Here is a 24,309-nt window from a genome sequence, read left to right as displayed (position 1 = left end):
CAGGACTGCAGGGTAGGTGTTGGGAGGGGGCATATTAGTTTCCCAGGAGTGCCTTAACAAAGTACCAACAGCTGTATGACTTCAAACAATAGAAATTTATTGTCTCACACTTCTGGAGGCTAAAAGTCTGAAATCAAGGTGTTAGCAGGGGTGTGCAGCTTCTGAATATGCTAGGGAAGTATCTGTTTCTCTCCTAGATTCTGATAACCCCAAACACTCCTTGGCTTGTAGATCCATCACTCTAATCCTCTCTCTGTACATTGTGTTCTCCCCATTATCTTCACAGTATCTTCCCTCTGCCTCTGTTCAAATTTCCCCCTTTTATAAAGACATCAGTCATATTGAATTATGGCTCACCCTAATGATCTCATCTTAACTCAGTTAAATCTGCAAAGACCCTATTTCCATAATCTGAGGTACTGGAGGTTAGGACTTCAACATATCTTCTTTTCAGGGACACTGTTCAACCTGCAATGGGAAAACAGACCTCACTAAAATAATCCAGGTTATCACTAAACAAAATATAAACAAGCAAATAGCAATAACAAGCTCTAGGGAGGAGGGAAGTTCCAGTACCCAGAGTTGCTACAATATATTATCTAAAATCTCTGATTTCCAACAAAAAATTGTGGAACATGTAAAGAAATAGGAAAGTATGACCCATACTCAAGAAAAAAAGCAACAGAAGCTGTCTGTGGGAGGAAGCAAATGTCAAATTTAACAGAGATTTAAAAGAAGCCATTATAAATAGCTTCATGGAATTACAGAAACTATGCTTTAAAGAAGTAAAAGAAGGTATGATCATGTTACATCAAATATCGATAAAGAGACAGAAATTATAAAAAAGAACTGATGGAAATTCTGGAGCTGAAAAGTACAATAATTGAAACTTTAAAAATTCACTAGAGGAGCTCAACAATGGATTTTAACTGACAGAAGCAAGAATTAGCAAACTAGAAGATAGATCAATAGAGATTATTCAAGACAAACACAGAGTGGGAAAAAAAAGAATGAAGAAAAATGAATAGAGCCATCAAACACCATCAAACACACCAACATATGCATAATGGGAGTAACAGAAGAAGAGAGACACAAAAGGAAAGGAAAAAATATTCAAAAAGATAATGGAAAACACCCCAAATTTAATGAAAAACAATATCCTACATATCCAGGAAACTCAGTGAAGTCCAAGAATGAATGAATGCAGACATATTATAGTAAAAATGCTGAAAGTCAAAGACAAGAAGAAAATCTTAAAAGCAGCAGGAGAAAAACAGTGTGTATCATGTACAAAGGAACCTTAATAAGATTAACAGATAAATTTTCATCAGAAACAATGAGGCCAGAAGGCAGAGGAGAACAAATTTGAAGTTGTTAAAGAAAAAGCTCAACCAAGAATGTTGTATCCAGTAAAGCTATTATTCCAAAATGAAGATGAAATAAAGAGTCTCCAAGATAAACAAAAACTGAAAGAATTTATTGCTTGCAGACCCACCTTACGGGAAATACTAAGGGAAGTTCTTCAGCTTGAAAACAAGTAACTTCAGATGGTAATTCATATCCATACAAAGAACATCAGTGAACACAATTATGTAATTACAACAACTATTATATCATGTAATGAATGCAACTATTAGTGCATTTCCTCCTTTTTTCCCTCTTAACTGATTTGAAAAACGATTATATAAAATAACATGTATATAATGTATTATTGGATCTATGACACAGAAATGTAATATATGTGTTATGTATTTGGCAGTAATAGCACACAGGAGGTGGATGGGAACAAAGCTGTAATGTAAGCAAATGATGACAAAATGAAAAGTAATAATTATGGCTCTGTTTTCTTATATTTTGTAACAGTAATACATGTAATTTACATAAAAATAATACTACAGAAGGGGGAAATAGTGAATAGAGCTATATAGGAGTAATATTTCAATATATTTCTGAAACTAAGCTGATATAAATCCAAAGCTAATTTTGACAAGATGTGTATGTTAAACCCTAGAACAACCATCTAGAAAAACCTAAAAAATATAATGAAAAGATCATTAAAAAATTAAAATGCTACCTTAGAAAATATTCACTCAATGCAGAAAAAAGTAATAAAGGATGAATAGAGAACAAAAAAGACATGAGACATATGGAACACATAAAGTAAGATGGGAGATATAAATCCAACTATATTAAGAAAACATTAAATGTAGATAGATTAAACAATCCAAATAAGGGGCATAGATTGTCAGACTGGCTTAATAAACATGATCCAATGATAGGCTGTCTAGAGGAGACACACATTAATTTCAATATTAATTTCAGACCAATATCTCTTATGAATGTGGGTGCAAATATCCTGAACAAAATTCTAGCAAACCAAATCTAACATATAAAAAGAATTATATGCCTGGAGTGCATTAGTCTGCTAAGGCTGCCATAACATAATATCACAGACTGTATGGCCTAAACAGTGTCCTAATCTACTCTTCCTTTAGGGACACTAGTTATATTGGATTAGGACCCACCTTAATGGCCTCATTTTAACTTAATTATCTCTTTAATGTCCCTATCACTAAATACAGTCACATTTAGAGGTACTAGGGGTTAGGGGTTCAACATGTGAATTTTTTGGTGGGGAGAGACAATTCAGCCCATAACAGTTACCAAATGGGATTTATCCCAGGGATGCAAAGTACTTTAACATCTAAAAATCAATGTAATACATCTCATATCAGTAGAATAAAAAGCAATGATCATCTAGATCCAGAAAAAGCACTTTTCAAAATTCAACATCCTTTCATGATAAAAACACTTAATAAACTAGGAGTAGAGGGACTTCCTCAACTTGATAAAGAACACTTATGAAAAATCCACTAATATCAACTCAGTCATGCAACTGGATGCTTTCCTTTTGACATCAGGAACAAGACAAAATTTTCTTGCCACTCTATTCAACATTGTACTGGAGGTTCTAGATAGGGCAATTAGGGGAAAGAAAAAGGCAACCAAATTGGAAAGGAAAAGATAAATCTCTATTTGCAGGTGACATAATGTTACATATAGAAACTCCTAAGAAATCTACTAAAAAACTATTAAGACTATTGAATTCCCTGGCAGTCCAGTGGTTAGGACTCAGCGCTCTCACTGCAATGGCCCGGGTTCAATGCCTGGTGGGGGAACTGAGATTCTGAAAGCCGTGGCATGGCCAAACAAACGCAAAACAAACAAAAACAAACAAAAATAGAAACTATTAAAACTAATGAATGGATTCTGTTAGGTTGCAGGATACATGATCAATATACAAATAAATTGTATTTTTTACACTTGCAATAAACAATTTGAAAATTAAGAAAACAATTTCTTTCACAATAACATCAAAAACAATAAAATACTTAGGAATTAATTTAATAATAGAAGTGACATCATAAGCTCTGAAAACTGTAAAACATTACTGAATGAAATTAAAGATGATCTAAATAAATGGGAAAGCATCCAAAATTTATGAATTGGAAGACTTACCATTATTAAGATGGTGATACTTTCCAATCTGTTCTATAGATTCAACACAGTCCTTATCAGAATCCCAGCAGACTTCCTTGTGCAAATTGACAATTGATTCTAAAATTCATATGGAATTGCTAGGAACCCAGAATAGCCAAAATAGTCCTGAAAAAGGAGACTAAAGTAGGCAGACTCACACTTCCCAATTTCAACATTTACTACAAAGCAACAGAAATCACGATAGTGTGGTACTGATTGGCACAAGGATAGATATACAGATCAATGGAATAGAATTGAGAGTCCAGAAATAGACCCATTACATCTATGGTCAACTGATTTCTGATAAGCGTACCATGACCATTTAAGAGGGAAGGGATAGTCTTCAATAAATGGTGCTGGGATGACTGGATAGCCACATGCAAAAGAATAAAGTTGGACCCTTGCCTCACACCGTATAAAAATTAATACAACATGAATCAAAGACATATGTAACAGTTAAAACTAAAAACTCTTAGAAGAAAACATGGTGGTAAACCTTCATGACCTTGGTTTGGTGAAGGATTCTCAGATATGACACAAAAAATATGAACAACAAAAGAAAAAAAGCCAGATGAATTGAACTTTACCAAAATTAAAAATGTTTGTGCTTCAAAGAACATAATAAAGTAAAAAGTCTACCCACAGAATGGGAGAAAATATTTGCAAACAATATATCTGTTAAGGGATTTGTATCGGGAATATATAAAGAATTACAACTCAATAATAAAAAGACAAAATCCAATTAAAAATTGGGCAAGGGATTTGAATGCTCATTTCTCCAAAGAAGGTATACAAATAGTGAAAAAGCACATGGAAAAATACTTGACATCACTAGTCATCAGAGAAATGCAAATCAAAACCACAGTGTGACCTTTACTTCATACTCAGTAGGATGGCTAGAATCAAAAAGTCAGATGACAAGTGTTGGCAAGGATATCAAGAAATCAGAATACTACTGATAGGAATGTAAAATGTCCTGCCACTTTGGAAAATAGTCTGGTAGTAATTCAGGTGTTTAAACATACTGTTATCATATGACCCTGCAATTCTACATATAGATATATACACCCAAGAGAAATTAAGATATATTTCCAACCCAGAAACTTGTACATGAATGTTTATATCAGTATTATTCATAATAGCCAAAAAGTGGGAACAACGCAAATGTCCATCAGTGGACAGATGGCTAAACAAAATGTGGTATATTCATACAGTAGAATATTAATTCAACCACAGAAAAGGAATGATGCATGCAACAGCATGGATGAATCTTGAAACCATTATGCTAAATGAAACAAGCCAATCAAAATACCACACACTATGTGATGCCACTCACATGAAAGTCCAGTATAGGGAAATCTATAGAGACATGAAATACCTAAGTGGTTGCCCAGGACTGGGAGGAAGACAAGGGTTAGGGAATCAGAGTTAAAGGATACAGAGTTTCTTCTTGAGGTGATAAAAAATTTCTAAAATTAACTGTGGTGATGATTGCTCATATTTGTGAATACACTCAAAACCACTGACTTGCACACTTTAAAAGCTATTTAAAAAGATAATTATGCAGATTGTGTGTAACTTTATGCCAATTTTAAATTTTGCAAAATTTGCAAATGAATATAAAATGGAAAGATTCCTTAAAAACTTACATTTTACCAAGAGACAAACAAAAATGAAAATTGGAAGATATTAAAGAAATTAATATGAGTAATTTAAAAATCTTTCTTCAAAGATAATTCCAGGCTCAGATGGTTTCACTAGTGATATATGCCAAACACATAAGGACAAAAACAGAACAGAAGAAATGGGTATACTCCAGAACTCATGTTATGAGGCTAGAAATATCTTGATATCAAAATCTGACTACAACAGTATGAGAAAGAAACATTACAAGTCAATATCTCCAAACATAGATGGAGAAATCCTCAATAAAATGTTAACAAAATTCAATAATAATAAAAAGAGATAGTACATCATGAGCTACATTTATACCAAGAAAGATTGGTTTAACATTTAAAAATCCATTAGTGTAATTCACCACATTCATATATAGCTTAAAGGAAAAAAGCATATGATCATCTCAATACATAAAGTATTTATTTGATAAGATTAAAATTTATTCATGATTTAAAATGTTCTTATGAAACTGGCAATCACAAGGAACTTCCTTAATCTGATTTATAAAATCCTGCAGCACTGGTTGTATTTAATGGTAAAGCATTCCTAAGAAGGATCCACTTCTATCCAACATTCTTGGAAGTCTTAGCCATTTCAGTATGGCAAGAAAAAGAAATGAAAAATGTAAGCATTGGAAAGAAAGAAACAAGACACTGAATATTTGTAAATGACACAATTATCTACATGTAAAATTTTAAATCACCTATTAATAATTATCAAATTAATAAGAGTTTAACAAGGTTATTGGATATCAAAAAAAAACAACCAAGAACAATTATATTTTTATATACCAGCAACACACATTTCAAAAATTACATATTTTTCTAATGATACCATTTATAATAGCACTAAAATGTATTAAGTACTTGTGGATAAATATAACAAAGATGCACATACCTATACTGTAAAAACTATAAAATTTTACCGGGAGACATTAAACAAGAGCCAAACAAATGGAGAGCTAGAACATGTTTATGCATAGAAAGAGTCAGCATTGTAAGTATATCAATTATACCCAAATTTTGATGTATAGATTCTTTGCAATTTCAGTCAAAATCTCAGTTGTTTTTCATTGTATTTTTTTCAGGAACTTGTCAAGGTAAGTCTAAAATTTATATAAAGCTGCTGAAGCTTAGGTATAACCGAGATACTCTTGAATAAGAACTTTGTGGAAGGACTTGCTCTCCTAGATACCAAGTTTTATATAAAGTGTAACATTAACAAAGGTATAGACAGAGAGCCTACAAGTGACTCAGGCACATATAAACACTTGTTTTATAATAAATGTGCACTAGAGAGTAATGGGGAAATAACAGGATTTTCAAAAATTCTTGTTGAGACAATTGGGTATTCACATGGAATAAAAATATATTGGCTTTCTTCCTCATACTATACACAAAACTCAATTCCAGGTATATTATAGATCTAAACATGAAAAGCAAAAATATCTTCATAATTTCAGGATTGGGAATGGTTTCTTGGATGAGACATCTAAGGCGTAAACCATAAAGGAAAACATGATAAATTTGACTACGCTAAGATGAAGAACTTCTATTCATTAAAAGATACTACAAGGAAAATTCAGCCATAGAGTGAAAGAAGACATTTTCAACACATAAAACAGAAAGGGTTCATAGTCAGAACATTTAATGAACTCTATCATCAATTTAAAGAAAGACGGAACTCAACAGAAAAGTGTGCAAAGGACTTGTATGGGATATTTTCCTTCAAAAAAAAGGAAGTCAAGATAGGAATAAACACATGAAAAGAAGTTCAATTTCATGAAAATTAAAGTCAAAATGAGATACCTGTATACCTATACCCATACTGGTTTAAATTTCTAAATCTGGCAGTGCTAGTTGTTGATGAGAATGTAGAGTAACAGCAACTGTCACAATGCTGGCAATCTTGAAAAGTTTTACAATCAACTTGGAAAACAGTTTGGTGTTATCAGGTTGACTCATCAATTCCACATCTATCTATCCCCTACAGAAATACATTTTCATGTTTAACAGTATGCTTTCACATTAATGTTTATTGAAACAGTTTTCATGATGGCCAAAAACTGGGAAACAATTCAATGTCTGTTAAAAGTAAAAGAGATAGATAAAATAGGATATACTAATCCAACAGACTACAGTCACCAATAAATGAATGAACTATTATACATGCAACAACATGGAGAGATACATAAAAGCATACTGTTGAACAAAAGATGTCAGATAATTCCATTATAATATATGGCTATTTATATAAATTTTAAAAACAGGCAAAACTAAATTACATTGATAAACTTGGTAAATATCAATACTAAGTGCTAACCAAAATCTGGAGCAACCAGAACTCTCATACTTTGTTGGTGGCAACCACTTGGGAAAACCTTTCAGCAGTATCTACTATATGTGAACATATAAATAATCCAATAACCAGGAATTTCACACAGGTATACACCCAACATAAATTCATACAGTATAGTCAGCAAAACACACGTACAACCATCTTCTTAGTGGCATCATTTGTTTTTGTTTTTTTTAAATATATTTATTTATTTATTTTGGCTGCGTTGGGTCTTCATTGCTGCTCGCGGGCTTTCTCTAGTTGCGGCGAGTGGGGACTACTCTTCGTTGCAGTGTGCGGGCTTCTCACTGCAGTGTCTTCTCTTGTTGCGGAGCACAGGCTCTAGGTGCGAGGGTTTCAGTAGTTATGGCACATGGGCTTAGTAGTTGTGGCTCGCGGGCTGTAGAGCTCAGGCTCAGTAGTTGTGGCGCATGGGCTTAGTTGCTCTGCAGTACGTGGGATCTTCCTGGACCAGGGCTGGAACCCATGTCCCCTGCATTGGCAGGTGGATTCTTAACCACTGCACCACCAGGGAAGCCCAGTGGCATCATTTGTAATAGGCAAAAATTTGGAAACTACAGAAATGTCCATGAACAATAAAATAGATATATAAAATTGTGATATATTCACACAATGGAATATTGTACAACAATGAAAACGAACCATCTACAGCTATACTTAACAATATGAAGAGTTCTCACAAATATAACATTGAAAAAAAGAAACCAGATACCAAGGGTATGTGCTTCATGATTCCATCAAAGTGAAGTTCAAAAACAGGCAAAACTAATCCATGGAGTCAGTATAATCATTACCTTTGGTGGGAGATAGTGACTCTTATGGAAGGAACTTCTGAGATGCTGGTAATTTTCTGTTTCTAAATCTGAATGCTAGGTACCTGGGTGTCTTCTGTTTATGAAAATTTATTAAGGTGTGCATTTATATGTGCACATCTCTATGTATATTTTACTTCAATATAAGTTATAAAAAGTAAGTGCTATTGTTTAGGAATGCATACTTAATAAAACTTTAAAAAGAAGAAAGAAAATAATTACCAAAATCAAGTTAATGATATTCACTGGGGAGGAGGGAGAGGCAGTAAACCAGAAGAAGCAAAAGCCAGGGGAGCTGCTTGTGATCTAGGAGGGGCAAAGTCTCCTAGAGGTTCTATCAATGTTCTAATTTTTTACTTTAGTTATGATTATAAGAACATTTGCTTTGTATTATTTAACTATATGGTTATGTTTTAATTATATTTCTGTATGTGTTAAATTTCATAATTAAAAATATTAAAAATTAACCAAAAACAAATAAGCCAAAAATGTGTAATAACTTGGCTAATGTTTATTAATAAAATGTTAAATGAAAAGTTTTGGTTTTTAAAGCTTATACATAAAAAAATTAAATATACCAAAATATTAACAATCTGAATGAATTATCTTTCTATATTTTTGAATTTTCTCAAAATTAGTATATATTTCTTATATATAGGTAAAAGATGAATAAGACTTTTTGAAAAGTGTATGCCTCAGTTAAGAAACTTTTTAAGCATAAAATCTTTTATCATTCAATTTTTCATGTTTGTCCTATCCTACAAACATTGTATTTATCTTTTTTCTACTATTTTTATCTCTCTTTTTTAGGGCCTATCATTCAGAAACCCTGTCTTTTTTACTTATTTTATTTTAAATAACTATTTTCTACAGGTGACGGATATACATGGAGTTGATGTTACTCCCAGACCTCTTTACCATCCAGATCCATATACTGGTACAGCAAAGCCAAATAAACTATTGACATCACAAGAAGGATCACGTACATCAGACTTTATAGCTTCCTATAGCCTTTATCAGAATACAATAAATCCTAGTACGTTAGGGCAGTTTACAAGGTAGCGTATACTATTCTATGATTCTTTTTTTATATCTTATGTATTTTCATTTAAGTTGCACATATGTAACTTAGATGTCAGTTGTCCCCAGTCTCCCAGCTCTGTTCTCTCATCCTAGTGTGCCACCTCTGTGTTCCTCTCATGTTTTAACTAGATGTAGAGCTTGCATGTCAAGTGTTCCCCTACACTTACACCAAAACATTTGTGAAAAAATATACAGATTTTACTCAAGATTTCCTGAGGATCCAAAAGATGTGACCTAGCATCACAGACGTGTTTCTTCAGTTTCTTTCATGCTGCAGTTTAGGAGCTTTCCTTTTTTTCCCTCCCTATTCTTCCATACAAATCCTTGTTCTCCTAGGGTTTGATTTCTCTCTTGTTTTATAACTTTTTTTTTGGTAAATGACATGTTTTGCATTTACATATATAGATACTTATATAATTGAAAATTTTTACTGCTTCCAATAGAGAAATGCAGTCTTTGCCATAATAAAACAGTACTCCTAAAACAATCTAAAGATTATGGGGAAATACTTTAGTGTTTAACTTTCAATCTGATAAATTAAAAGTTCCAGATGTTAACTAAGCACGAAATTTTAGGAGAAAATATGCTGCTCTAGAGTCTGCCTCCAAATTAGCATACAGAAGCCATGGGAGTTCTCCGCAAAACAAAGGATATTCCAGTAAACTGAAACCAACCTTTTGGAGGGCAGTTGGAACTATAAATAGAAAGGAAAAAAGTATGTAATATCATGGAGTAATGTTAAGTTTCTATGTTTAAAGGAAATTATTTTTGGATTCTTCAGTGTATTGATTTCCCACAAAGTATATAAATTTTATTTTAAATTAAGTCTTGAGAGGACATTTATCAAATTGAATAAATTGCATTTAATATGGGATTTGAAAAATGAGCAGAAACCTGGTGAAAAATGAAGGGTAGACTACTCCAGGCTGAGGCCCTGAGGTAAGAGAGCTCCATAAGTTTGAGAAACTTAAAAAAAAAAAAAGTGGGGGGAGAGAATATTGATAATGAAGATAAGACGGAGAGTCTCGATAGGTAGGCTGTGTTTTGGATTTTTATCCTAAACATACTGTTGAGAATCCGTTGAAGGTCTCTAGGCATAGGTTTGACATGTTTTATTTCTAAAATATATTTAAAATGACTTTTTACTTAAAGAACATTAAATATCAACTCAGTATTTAAAGAACTAGTTTATTTTTATCAACTTCGCTCATATGATTACAGTATATTTGATTTCTCAATCTGATAATGTTTTCATTTATACATTTAATTGCCCATAAAGACATCTAAATAAATAATGTTGTTATTCATTATTAAAGGTCAATTTTAGGAAGCAGTACAGTTTCTAAGTCAAGTACATCCACTACTGAATCAATAGTAGAAGACCTAGAAGAACCATCCTTTAAACGGGAAAGGTTGGCTAGTTTTACAGGTAATGAAAATCCAATCTTTTATTTCAGTAACAGTTCATTATTTCTTTAGCAAATATGCTCATTATTTTTTGGGTGCTTGAGATAGCAGAACTATGGTAATCATTCCCAAATGCTGGCCTGTGCAGTAGCTACATGAGAATTACCAGGGTAATGTTTATATATTTTTTAAAATTCTCAAGTGACTTTCTTGCACCACCAGCCTCAGTAATCACAGACCCTGTTTTTTTTGTTTTTAATTTTAAAAAAATATTTTATTTATTTATTTTTGGTTGCATTGAGTCTTTGTTGCTGTGTGCGGGTTTTCTCTACTTGTGGCGAGCAGGGGCTACTCTTCATTGCGGTGCATGGGCTTCTCATTTCTGTGGCTTCTCTTGTTGCGGAGCACGGGCTCTAGGTGTGCGGGCTCTAGACCACGGGCTCAGTAGTTGTGGCACGTGGGCTTAGTTGCTCCCTGGCATGTCGGATTTTCCAGGACCAGGGCTTGAACTTGTATCCCCTGCATTGGCAGGTGGATTCTTAACCACCGCACCACCAGGGAAGTCCCACAGACCCTGTTTTAAAAGAGCTCAGCTTCTAACTCAGGAGACAAATAATTGTGATACACTGTGATCAATGCCATATTAAGACATGTGCAGAATGTGATGGGAGTACTTACAAAGAAAATATTAACTACTGTGAAGTGGAAAACAAAAAATGAGAGAACGTTCATAGAGAACATTATTGACTTTTGAATTGGGTTTCTAAAGATAATTAGTAATTTGTCAGGAGAACAAAAGGAGAGGCCCATTCCAGGCAGAAGATAAAATATGAGGTAATGCAAAGGATTATGCAAGTAAAGTTAAAAGAATGAGGAAATAATGGTTGACCAAAAGTGCTGGAAGAAGTGGGTACTTCCTTGAGGGTCAGGATGTCTTTTCCTCTAAGATGATAATGAGGATTAGTGAAAATATTAATAAGGTTGGAAAAGTGCTTGATGGACTCTTCTATTTGGTGTTAGCATATGTAACAGAATGCTTCTGACAAGTAACAGAATACCCAACTACCATTTTTCCCACATTAAAAGAAGTTAAAGGTAGGTAGCTTTTGGCTTTGCTTTTGTGGCTTAATTGTGTCAGAATCTGGATTGGAAGCTCTGCTCTTTTCGTAAGCCTTTTCTTCTTGTTTCTTGCCTCATGGTCTCATGATATGTGCCCAGCTCTGGGTATTATATCCACATTAAAAGCAGAAAGAAGGAGAAAGGCAGTAGCACCAGTCACATCTCCCTCATTTATCAGGAAAGTAAACGTTTTCTCAGAAGGCTTCCTTTTTCCTGTATATTTCTGTTTTTATCTCATTGGCCAGAACTGTGTCACATTGACACCACTAGCTTCAAGAGAGGCTGGAAAAGCCAAATATTTTATTTCTCAGCCTGTATTAATGGAAAGAGCCCAGGGAGGGGAGAAAGGCTTAGCAATGAAAACTTAAGCAATTAGCAATATCTGTTGTAGGAAGATGTGCATCCTCTCAGGAGGGGACAAAGAATTGAATTATTGTCATAAGCTCCCCCAGCAGTCTCTACATATATTCTTGCCACCCTCCAATTTGTTTTTCCAAACTGTATGCAGAATTGAACCTGCTCTCCTTCTTGGATGGGACTCGAACCCAGCCAAAATTCAGATTGGGACTTGAATCGACAGGATGGGACTTGAACCCATGGAATGGGACTCAAGCCCAGCCACACCTCAGACTGGGGTCCCTGACTTAGGAGGGGACTCAAATCCACTGTCTTTTAATTGAAGCTGCTCACCTGGTGTCAGGACTTACTCAAGCTCAGATTCTTTTATCTCCTTGCAGAAAGAATTCAGCATGAGGCAAAGCGATAGGCAAAGAGTGAGTTTATTAGCATAGGATACTTGTGAGAGCTACAAGTGGGCAGGCAAGGGAGCACAGCCCTGAGAACAGAGAGCGTTACATTTTTATAATCAAAGAAGTGGGGTGGGAAGAGAAGACCACCTTCTTCCTCAGTTTTGGGTAGACGTCAAGGCTTAAATCACTAGTTCCTCCTTTGACCCTGTATGGTCTAATGGGGACGGTCATGATGCTCTTTAAATATGTATATTAGCAGAAGGGTGGTGACATATACTAATATATGGTAATTCATCTCAGGTTTTGGTAGAATGTCCCCTTTCACCTACTTTCTTTCCTTTTTCACCTATATTTCTGTCTTGCAGAAATGCTACTCTTCAAGGACTACTAACTCCCTGATTTCATGTAACAAGATTCAGACCATATATCTATTGTGTTTTAACAATGACGTTTGTGGCTTGAGTGTGCCTGGTGCTTGGATGCACCTGGTCTTTCGTCAAGGTAGTGTAGATTGTTGCTAGGTTACTAGATTCTTTTCTTGAGTGGTCAATAGTTTACAACAGTCTCCCCAAACTCCCTTAAAATTCTCTTTCTGTCTTTAATCCCCTAGTGGGATTTCTAAGCCAACTAATTATCCTACTGTATCCCTATTAGAATGATCTTTTTAATAACACAATCTAATCACATTCTCCCTGCTTAAAGCCCTCCAATGGATTTGCATTCCTCTTAAGATAAAGAAGAAAATTTTTATGTAGTGATTTGCCTTGAGGTCTACCTCTATTTGTCTACATCAAAAACAAACAAACAAACAAACGTAACAAAACTTCACCTCCAGAAGCCTTGAAGAATAATATAGATGTTTATATTGTCTTGGCCTGCTGGTGAATTCTAACTACAAAGTCAAGTCTCTAAACTGAGTCAAACCCAAAGAATTCTACTTCTACCACCTGGTAGATTAGTATTTCTCAGTCTTGACTGCACATTAACATAATCTGGTATACCTTTTATTTTTTATTTTTATTTCTGGCTGCGTTGGGTCTTCGTTGCTGCACGTGGGCTTTCTCTAGTTGTGGCGTGCTGGGCTATTCTTTGTTGCAGTGCGTGGGCTTCTCATTGCTGTGGCTTCTCTTGTTGCGGAGCACGCGCATGGCACCTAGTCATGGTAGTCGTGGCACGCGAGCTCAGTAGTTGTGGCTTGCAGGCTGTAGAGCGCAGGCTCAGTAGTTGTGGTGCACAGGCTTAGTTGCTCCATGGCATGTGGGATCTTCCTGGACCAGGGCTCAAACCCGTGTCCCCTGCATTGGCAGGCGGATTCTTTTTTTTTTTTAAACACCTTTATTCGGGTATAATTGCTTTACAGTGTTGTATTAGTTTCTGCAGTGTAACAAAGTGAATCAGCTATATGAGTACGTATATCCCCATATCACCTCCTTCTTGCCTCTCCCTCCCACCCTCCTTATCCCACCCCTCTAGGTGGTCGCAAAGCACCGAGCTGATCTCCCTGTTCCATGCAGCTGCTTCCCACTAGCTATCTATTTTACATTTGGTAGTGTATGTATGTCAGTGCTACTGTCTTACTTCGTCCTAGCTTACCCTTCCCCCTCCTGTGTCCTCAAGTCCATTCTCTACGTCTGTGTCTTTATTCCTGTCCTGGCAAGTGGATTCTTAACTACTGTGCCACTAGGGAAGTCCCCTATTAGGTTCTATCTACTGTAAGATCATTCATTTTTATAATTAGCATATCTGTGCCATAATGCTACTTTAAGGTATATGTAACTAAATCATAGATGAAGATCTGGTGGTCTTAAAGAAAGAAAGTTTAGAGAATCAAGAACCAAAATTTAGGGGCTTCCCTGGTGGCGCAGTGGTTGAGAGTCCGCCTGCCGATGCAGGGGACACGGGTTCGTGCCCCGGTCCGGGAAGATCCCACATGCCGCGGAGCGGCTGGGCCCGTGAGCCATGGCCGCTGAGCCTGCGCGTCCGGAGCCTGTGCTCCGCAACGGGAGAGGCCACAACAGTGAGAGGCCTGCGTACCACAAAAAAAAAAAGAAAGAAAAAAAAAAAGAACCAAAATTTCTAGTCTCAAAACTGCCAGTATTCCTGTGTGACCTTAAACTTCTCACTTAGCCTCTCTGTTTCTCATTTTCTTCACTGATAAAACGAACAGTTTGAACTAGATATATCTCCAGTTGTGTCCATATGGGTAATTCATTTACTTTTTCACTTACCTTATATCTACCTTAGCTAGATTTGCTTATATAAATCATCTCTCCCTCATATTTTATTTTATTTTTAATTTTTACTTATTTAATTTTTTGCGGTATGAGGGCCCCTCACTGCTGTGGCCTCTCCCGTTGCGGAGCACAGGCTCTGGACGCGCAGGCTCAGCGGCCATGGCTCACGGGCCCAGCCGCTCCGCAGCATGTGGGATCCTCCCGGTCCGGGGCACGAACCCGTGTCCCCTGCATCAGCAGGCGGACTCTCAACCACTGCACCACCAGGGAAGCCCTCTCCCTCATATTTTAAATTTATTGCATAAATAATAAAAATTAAAGAACATCTTTTAAAAGAAGAATCATCCAATACTGTAAAGCATTAGCAATTAAAAATTTTGTTTCCTCAGCTTCTCCGTATGCATAAGTATTTTAATTGTTATAACCAGAGCGTGGGTTTTGTCCTGGATTATTCTGTCACTTTACATTTTATCACAAACATTTTCATATGTTTTTAATGTCATATTTAATTACTAGTTAATATTCATAGATGAGTATACTATTATTTATTTAGCCATTCCAAATGTTGATGATTGGTTTGTGAAATTAGTAGCTTATAGTTTTCTTAGGTTATAAGGAGAGTGTTTTTCTCAGGCTTTGGGCCTTCTTAAGGAGACTGAGCCTTAATCTCTGGAAAGTGTATACCCTTAAGTCTTGTTTTCCTAAAGCTTTTCAAGCTTTACCCATGTCAAAGCCTCAGGTATCCCTGCTTCACACGCTGTTTTTAACAGAAAACATTGAACTCTGACCTATATACTGTGTCATGGCTCTTTATTACCCATACAACCAAATCCAAACTCTCTAGCCCTGACACTCCATCCTCAGTGAAATTTTTCAAGAATCTTGGACTTCTGACAAGACTACAGGCTTGAGGCTAACCCTTTTCAGTGTATGTTTTGCATGGATATTGAGCCTCTTTTTCTGCTATATTTAACCACAACTTTCACTGGAGAGTCTTTTTAGCTCTTGGTGAAGATGATTAGAGGTGAGCTGTAATCTAAATCAAAAGTCAACCAGTAAGAAGGACAAACAGAATAAAAGGCTGTTGTAGATATAGACTAGAAATTAGCTTCAGGGCTCAGAGAAGGGTTGCATATTATCTGGGAAATACACTTGCCCATATGTCTCTTGAGTTGTATCAATAGTTGTTCACCCCAATCTCCCTGTTAATATTATAGGATAGATGTAATGGGTTGCCCTTGTAGTCATGACTACACATTTGAGATTGGAGTAGGCTTGATGTATCAGCAACAGAGATGGTTTATGAGCCATAGGATCCAGTTTGGCTTCAGAGGGATTAAATAGACTACATCTCACAACATGGCCTGTTCTTGGACCGTGTAATGCCACCTGCAATGTATGACTCGTCATGGTATTTTGATGAAATGAAAATTAAAAATAACAATTAGTAAATGATTTTTATTAAGTCATGTATTTTAGATTTACAAGTTATTAGGGCAACACCTGGAAAAATTGTAACAAAAGAAGACCTGGAGAAGACTATAGAGATAATACTCACAGAGACAGAAACGATGAACTTTTTTAACCTACCAACAGTCATGGTTTCTGTAGAATCTGAAGAAGCTGAGAAAATAAGGTATGTATTGTTCAGTTGTTTACATTGCTTTTGTAATTTAAATGCTAAATCAGAGGCTCTTATCCTTGTTTCTGTCTTTGGGGATTTCTGGATAAACACTGGTGGTACATGTGCCTGGTGAAATTGTATATAAACTTACATATGTGCCTCATGAAATTACATGTAAAGTGTTTATGCTGTATGTTTTTCCTAGAAGAGGAACCCATAGCTTTACCATATTCTTTAAAAAGTAGGTGAGCTACTAAGTTAAATAATAAAAGAAATAAAGGAGGCTTCTAAGTCTCAGCATAGGTTTTAATGATTTTTTCTTTTATGCATATATGAATTATTTTCAAGTTAAAAAGAAATGACTGTCATTTTTTATATTTAAAACTTAAAAGGGAAAATATGTTATGGGGAAATGACTGAATTAACTATTGAGAGTAGATTTTCCATTTCTCTTTATTAATGAATATAAATGGATCATTAGTTTTTGCCTCATGTTATTTTGAAACTCTCCTGTTAGGCACATACACATTAAGGATTGTTATGTCTTTTTGGATATTTGACCCCTTTATCATTATGTAATGCCCCTCTTTATCTCTGATAATTTTCCTTGCTCTGAAGTCTGCTCTGTCTGAAATTAATACAGCTACATAAATAGATTATTAATATAATTGTTCAGATTAGTTTTCTTCAAATATAATAAGAATATGATTTATAGTACTAAAAAATTCATCACTAAAATAATTTTTATGGTATTATTTTTGTTCAAATATAAAATCTTGTAAAATTGTTTAGACTATATAATATAGTACAATTAGATCTCAAATAGCATACTTTTTTTTGTTTTAACATCTTTACTGGAGTATAATTGCTTTACAATGGTGTATTAGTTTCTGCTTTATAACTCAAACAGCATACTTTTAAAGCTCATGAGACATAAGGGAAAGCTCCCAGGACCAGAAAAAGGAAAGGAAAAGAATAACAATGGGATAGATAAGTGATCTGAAATCATAGAGGGAGAGATGCTAGAAGCAAATGTTAATATTAGCACATGGATCTAGAGTCCACCAGTAAGTCTTGGATCCCCCACAAATTGAGACAGCTGAAGGAGAGATTCTTATATTAAACCAAGACCCTTACAAGGATCTCAGTTATCTCATAAGCAAATACATAAGCAAATACAAATTTTCTCTGGAGGAAAGCGTATCCCATTTAGACTCTTAAGGTTCATTCAGTTTGAGTTTAGTAAAAATACACCAAACCAATAAAGAAACAAGTCATTATGAATGAGAATTTTAAAAATAACAATTCCTAGATCTAAATCCTGAGGACTATGGGTAATGATATTATCAAATATAAAGTATAAAATATATGTGAAATATTTAAATAAAAGATAGAGTTAAAACATCATTAACACTAAGAAGCTATCAAAATGATTACTTATAAGACAAAAAATTTAAAAAGAATTTTAAAATAAAGTATGTTTATAACTGTTAAAATTAAAAAGTAAATATTGATTTAATCTTTGATATTAAATATTGATTTAATCTTTGATATTAAATAGATATTGATAATAGACTAGAGGTCTAACATACACCTAATCAGTTCCAAAAGGGCAGAATAGAAAGAATGGACGAGAGTTACTATTCAAGGAGAGTAAGTAATTCCCCAAACTATTGAAAAACACCATTCCACAGAAATAGGAATAAATAAAAAGAAATCCACACACACACAAACGGGACGCATTGTACTCATACTCCAAAATACCAAATATTAAAAGAAGATTTTAAAAACAGAAGAAAAAAATATAAAGAACACATCATCTACAGAGAAACACACCAATAGCATTATTAGGGATAAAGAGTGTGGTTTCATAATGATAGGAAGGTATAATAATTCTAAACTTGAAACTCCTAATAAAATAACCTCTTAATATATAAAGCAAAAACTGGAAACTTGATAAGTATCTTATTAAAGTAAGAGGTATGGATATACCTCTCTTAATTATTGATAAGTCAATCAGATAAAATTAGTATAGTTATAGAAAATTTGAACCGAAAACATAATTTAATGGTCATATATAGAACTCTGAATTTAACAATTAGATGATACACACTCTTTTCAATCACACATGGAACATTTACAAAAATCATCCATGTACAAGGCCATGAAGCAAGGTTTCAAAAATTTCAAAGAAGTAGTGTCAGACAAACTAAATTCTCTGACCACAGTGGAATGAAGTTAAAAATTAATTACATAAATCTCAACTAAAACATAGATGCATATTCACATACATTTTTGGAAGTTAAAAAGCACATTTTGAAAATTCCTCATGAACCAAAGAAGAAATCATAATGGAAATCAAAGAAATACTCAGAACAAAACAATTATGAAAATAATACTGCGGGATGAGACAAAAGTAGTACTTTGAGGGAAATTTATAGCTTTATGTCTATAATCAAAATTCATCAAAACTATGTGGAGATAGTGCTAGGATATTATTGGTGGGTACCGAAAGTTGTAGGGATGTCGGGGGATATAGTGTAAAAGAGTCCTTTGGAGGTAGTTTAATGCAGTCTTTCCCTAAGAAGTGTCTTGAATTTTCACTTCATTTTTTGGTGCAATCCACATTAAAGAAGGTAATTTTAAGAAAAAGCATAATATCAATAGAAAAAGATATGTGTGGTAAAAATTAATTTTTATTAATAAGTTGAGTGTATATTGCTTTTTATAGCCAGAGAAACAAGAACTATGAGACTCTTTGTCGAAATAGATTAGGCAATGACTTGTATGTAGAAAGGATGATGCAGACTATTAATGGAGCACCAAAGAATAAACACGTTCAATGTGACAAAATCATGAAGGAAGACAAAGGTAATTTATGTTTTATTCTGCTTGCTAAATTACCATATTTTAATATATATTCTTTGAGTCTGTCGATTAACAAATCAATACTACAGTATATAAGGCAAAAATATAAATGATTTGGCCAAATCACAACAATAGCTGGGTGCTATGATCTACAGCTTTCAGAATTTGACAATTAAGTTACAAGCAATAAATAGAGATTTAGAAGATTTGAATAACATAATTATCTTGATTTTTATACAAACTATATCATAGAACTGTATCCTTCAAATATTTATGAAATATTTATAGAAACTGATTGTTTACTGTAACAAAGCATATCGACCATAACTAATAAAATTTAAAACATGCCAAGCACTATTTTAGGCTTTTCACATACAGGCATACCTGGGAGATATTGCAGGTTCGGTTCCAGACCACTCCAGTTAAGTGAATATCGCAATAAAGCTAGTCACATGAATTTTTAAAATGTCCCAGTGCATATAATATACTATAGTCTATTAAGTGTACAATAGCAATTATATATAAAAAAACAATGTATATGCTTTAATTTAAAATACTTTATTGCTAAAATATGCTAACCATCATAGAGCCTTCAGTGAGTCATAATGTTTTTGTTGTAGAGCATCTTGTCTTGATGTTGATGGCTGCTGACTGATCAGGGTGGTGGTTGCTGAAGATTGGGGTGGCTGTAGAATTTTTTAAAAATAAGACGACAATGAAGTTTGCTACATTGATTGACTCTTCCTTTCATGAGTGATTTCTCTGTAGCATGTAATGCTGTTTGATAGCATTTTACCCATAGTAGAACTTCTTTCAAAATTGGACTCAGTCCTCTCAAACCCTGCCACTGCCTTGTCAACTAAGTTTATGTAATATTCTAAATCCTTTGATGTCATTTCAACAATCTTCACAGCATCTTCACCAAGAGTAAATTCCATCTCAAGAAACCACTTTCTTTGCTCATCCATAAGAAGCAGACTGCAGCAATTCATTCAGGCTCTACTTCTAATCCTAGTTCTCTTGCTATTTCTACCACATCTGTAGTTACTTCTACTAAAGTCTTGAACCCCTTAAAGTCATCCATGAGGGTTGGAATCAACTTCTTCCTAACTCCTGTTAATGTTTATATTTTGACCTCTTCCTATGAATCACAGATGTTCTTAATGGCATCTAGAATGATGAGTCATTCCTAGAAGGTTTTCAATTTATTTTGCCCAGATCCATCACAGGAATCACTATCTATGACAGCTATAGCCTTCAAAAATGTATTTCTTAAATAATAAGACTTGAAAGTTAAAATGACTCCTTGATCCATGGGCTACAGAATGGATGTTGTGTTAGTAGGCATGAAAACAACATGAATCTCATGGTACATCTCCATCAGAGCTCTTGAGTGACCAGGTGCATTGTCAATGAGCAGTTATATTTTGAAAAGAATGTTTTTTTCTGAGTAGTAGATCTCAACAATAGATTTATCATAATTATTAAGGACTCTAGGATTTTCAGAATGGTAAATGAGCATTGGCTTCAACCCAAAGTCATCAGCTGCATTAGCTCCTAACTGACAAGAGAGTCAGCCTGTCCTTTGAATCTTTGAAGTCAGGCATTGACTTCTCCTCTCTAGCTGTAACAATCCTGGGTGGTGTCTTCTTCCAATACAAGGCTGTTTCATCTATATTGAAAATCTGTTGTTTAGCATAGCCACCCTTATTAATTATCTTAAGTAGGTCTTCTGGTTAACTTGCTATAGCTTCTACATCAGCTCATGCTGCTTCACCTTGCACTATTATGTTATGGAGTTGGCTTCTTTCCTTAAACATCATGAACCAACCTCTGCTAGCTTCAGACATTTCTTCTGCAGCTTCCTCACCTCTCTCAGCCTTCATAGAATTAAAGGGAGTTAGGGCCTTCTTCTGGATTAGGCTTTGGCTTAAGGGAATGTTGTGGCTGGTTTTCATCTTCTACCCAGACCACTAAAACTTCCTCCTATCAGCAATAAGGCTGTTTTGCTTTCTTATCATTCATGTGTTCACTAGAGTAGCACTTTTAATTTCCTTCAAGAACTTTTCCTTTTCATTCACAATTTGGCTGTTTGGTGCAAGAGGCCTAGCTTTGGGTCTCCAGCTTTCAACATGCCTTCCTCACGGAGCTTAATCATTTCTAGTTTTTGATTTAGAGTGAGATGTGTTATTCTTTCTTTCTCTTGAACACTTAGAGACCATTATAAGGTTATTAATTGGCCTAATTTCAATATTGTCATTTCTGAGGAGGTGGGGAGGCTTGAGGAGAAGGAGAGAGATGGGGGATGAGTCAGTCAGTGGAGCAGTTGGAACATAAACTACATTTATAGAATAAGTTCACTGTCTTATATTGACATGGTTCATGTTACCTCCAAACAATTACAATACTAACATCAAAGATCACTGATCACACCTCACCATAACAAATATAATAATGAAAAAGTTTAAATACTGCAAGAATTATCAAAATGTGACATAGAGACATGAGGTGAGCAAATGCTGTTGGAAAAATGGCACCGACAGACTTGTTCAATGCAGGGTTGCCACAAACCTTCAATTTGGAAAAAATGCAATACCTGCAAAGTGCAGTAAATGAGGTAGGCCTGTATATTAACTGATTTAATTCTCACAGCAACCCTATGAGGTAGGAGCTCTTACTAGTCCTCATTTTTTGGGGGGGGGGCGCCCCCAGGCTTGCGGGATCTTAGTTCCCCAACGAGGGATTGAACCTGGGCCATGGCTGTGAAAGTACCAAGTCCTAACCACTGGACCACCAGGGAACTCCCTATTCCTCATTTTATAGAAGAAGAAACAGGCAAAGAGATGTTAGCTAATTTGCCCAAGGTCACTCAGTTACTATGGTGGACAATGATACTCCCAGACACTCTGGTTCTTGAACCTGTTCTCTTAACTACTATACTTACTATCTTTCAATGTTTATAAATTAACAACTCTGAGAACACTGCATTGCCAAACTTCTGAATGCTGTGGCCAAAAGGGTAATTAGAAGAAAGGTTATAATCTTAATGGCCTTTGTTACTCAGCAAAACCATAAGCTAATTCTTTAAAAAGATTAAAATAGACAAACTTCTAAGCAGGTGCTAAATCAAGAAAAGAGAAACTTACAATTAGTAGGAAAGCTTTGTGGCATCTTTACTTGCTCTTGTCCCACTCCCCTCCCCAGTAGAGTGGTGGTCTCAAAGATAGAAGCCTGGGCTTCCCTGGTGGCGCAGTGGTTGGGAGTCCGCCTGCTGATGCAGGGGACATGGGTTCGTGCCCCGGTCCGGGAAGATTCCACATGCCGCGGAGCGGCTGGGCCCGTGAGCCATGGCCACTGAGTCTGCGCGTCCGGAGCCTGCGCTCTGCAACCGGAGAGGCCACAGCAGTGAGAGGCCCGCATACCACACAAAAAAAAAAAAGATAGAAGCCTGCCTTCCCAGTGTGAGACCCTGGCCCTTGGTTCCAGAGGGAACAGAACAGACCTTATTCTCAAAGAATTTGGTTTGTATGTTTTAACCTGTCTAGGGGCTACCTGGAGGATTGACATAAGGCATTTGTGTTTTTTTGCCTAACCCAGAACTCTCTCAGGCGATAAGCATAACGCATTCTTCAAAAAACTGTAAGGCAGATGAACAACTCACTGCTACCTAAGGCAAAATAATGCAACGGAGTCAAACAAGAGACACACTGAAAGCCTGGAAGAAAAAACTGGGAGAGACTTTCTTTGGGAAATTAAGGTATTGAAAAATTAAGAAATTTTTAAGAAAATTAAGAAATTTTCTTAATTAGAAATTTCTTAATTAAAAATTAAGAAAAATATTAAGAAATTCCTCTGTGTATGTATATTGCATATACAGAGGAATTCAGAAAATCATGCACATGCCTAGGGCAGGATGCATGCTCAGAAAAGACCTGAAAAGATCCTAAACTTTCACTTCTGGCTGATCTCTAGGCTCAGTACAAGCAGGAAGTGAAAGCTGTGGTATAGTTTTAAGCAGCCTGTCTAAGCATTGAAGGAATTCCCCAACATGGAGCCCATCTGCAAAGACTGAGAGGGTTTTTTCCCTTTTTTTTTTTCCTTTCTTTCTTTCCTTTTTTTCTTCTGAGTGGGAAGAAACCCAGGTGTTCAAGGAAATCTCTGTCAGGACACTAACTGACCAAAAGCTAAAAAACAAACACTTATGAGATGATACGTGACAAAGAATACAGACTTTACAAAAATAGTTTAGCAAAATCCCTTAGCAAACAAACAGCTACCACTCACAGCAAACTATGATATCAAATCCTGAGGAAGAGAGTGATTTCCAGAATTACCACATAATTATATTCAAAATGTTCAATTGTCAAAAAAAAAAATTGCAAAGGATACAGAGGAACAAAAAGGTATGGCTCTTTCAAAGAAGAAATGAACAGAAACTCTCCCTGAGGAAGTATAGACATTAAACTTACTAGGCAAAGGTTTTAGATCAATTGTATTAAAAAAAAAGAAGAAGAAAAAAAAGCTAAAGGAAGCTATGGACAAAGAGATAAAATAAACCAGGAGAACAGTGTGTGAACAAATAAAAAATATCAATAAAGATAGAACTTATAAAAAGGAAAAAAACCATAAATTCTGGAGTTAAAAGTACAATAACTGAAATGGAAAAACTCCCTAGAGTTTTCAGTAGCACATCTGAGCAGGCAAAAGAAAGAATCACCAGTTTTTAATAATAGGTCAATTGAAATAATCCAGTCTGAGAAGCAGAAAGAAAAAATAATGAAGTAAAATGAACAGAGCCTAAAGGACCTGTGGGACTCCATCAAGTCACCAACATACAT

At 35.2% G+C, this 24,309-nt stretch overlaps 1 protein-coding gene across 1 annotated transcript in view; it reads left to right on the top strand.

Annotated features, from left to right (window-relative positions):
• Positions 1 to 24,309, top strand: part of DNAI4 (dynein axonemal intermediate chain 4) — a 124,586-nt gene that overhangs the window by 14,784 nt on the left and 85,493 nt on the right. Inside the window, exons 3-6 of the mRNA XM_060023527.1 lie at positions 9,261 to 9,445; positions 10,787 to 10,899; positions 16,459 to 16,615; positions 19,335 to 19,474. Coding sequence (XP_059879510.1) covers positions 9,261 to 9,445; positions 10,787 to 10,899; positions 16,459 to 16,615; positions 19,335 to 19,474 — 595 coding nt within the window. The remainder of the gene's footprint in view (positions 1 to 9,260; positions 9,446 to 10,786; positions 10,900 to 16,458; positions 16,616 to 19,334; positions 19,475 to 24,309) is intronic.

This window comes from Delphinus delphis, chromosome 1, assembly GCF_949987515.2.
Source record: "Delphinus delphis chromosome 1, mDelDel1.2, whole genome shotgun sequence".
Lineage (NCBI taxonomy): Eukaryota > Metazoa > Chordata > Mammalia > Artiodactyla > Delphinidae > Delphinus > Delphinus delphis.
Note: the sequence above shows the minus strand (reverse complement) of the source record. Positions and strands in the feature narration are given on the sequence as shown.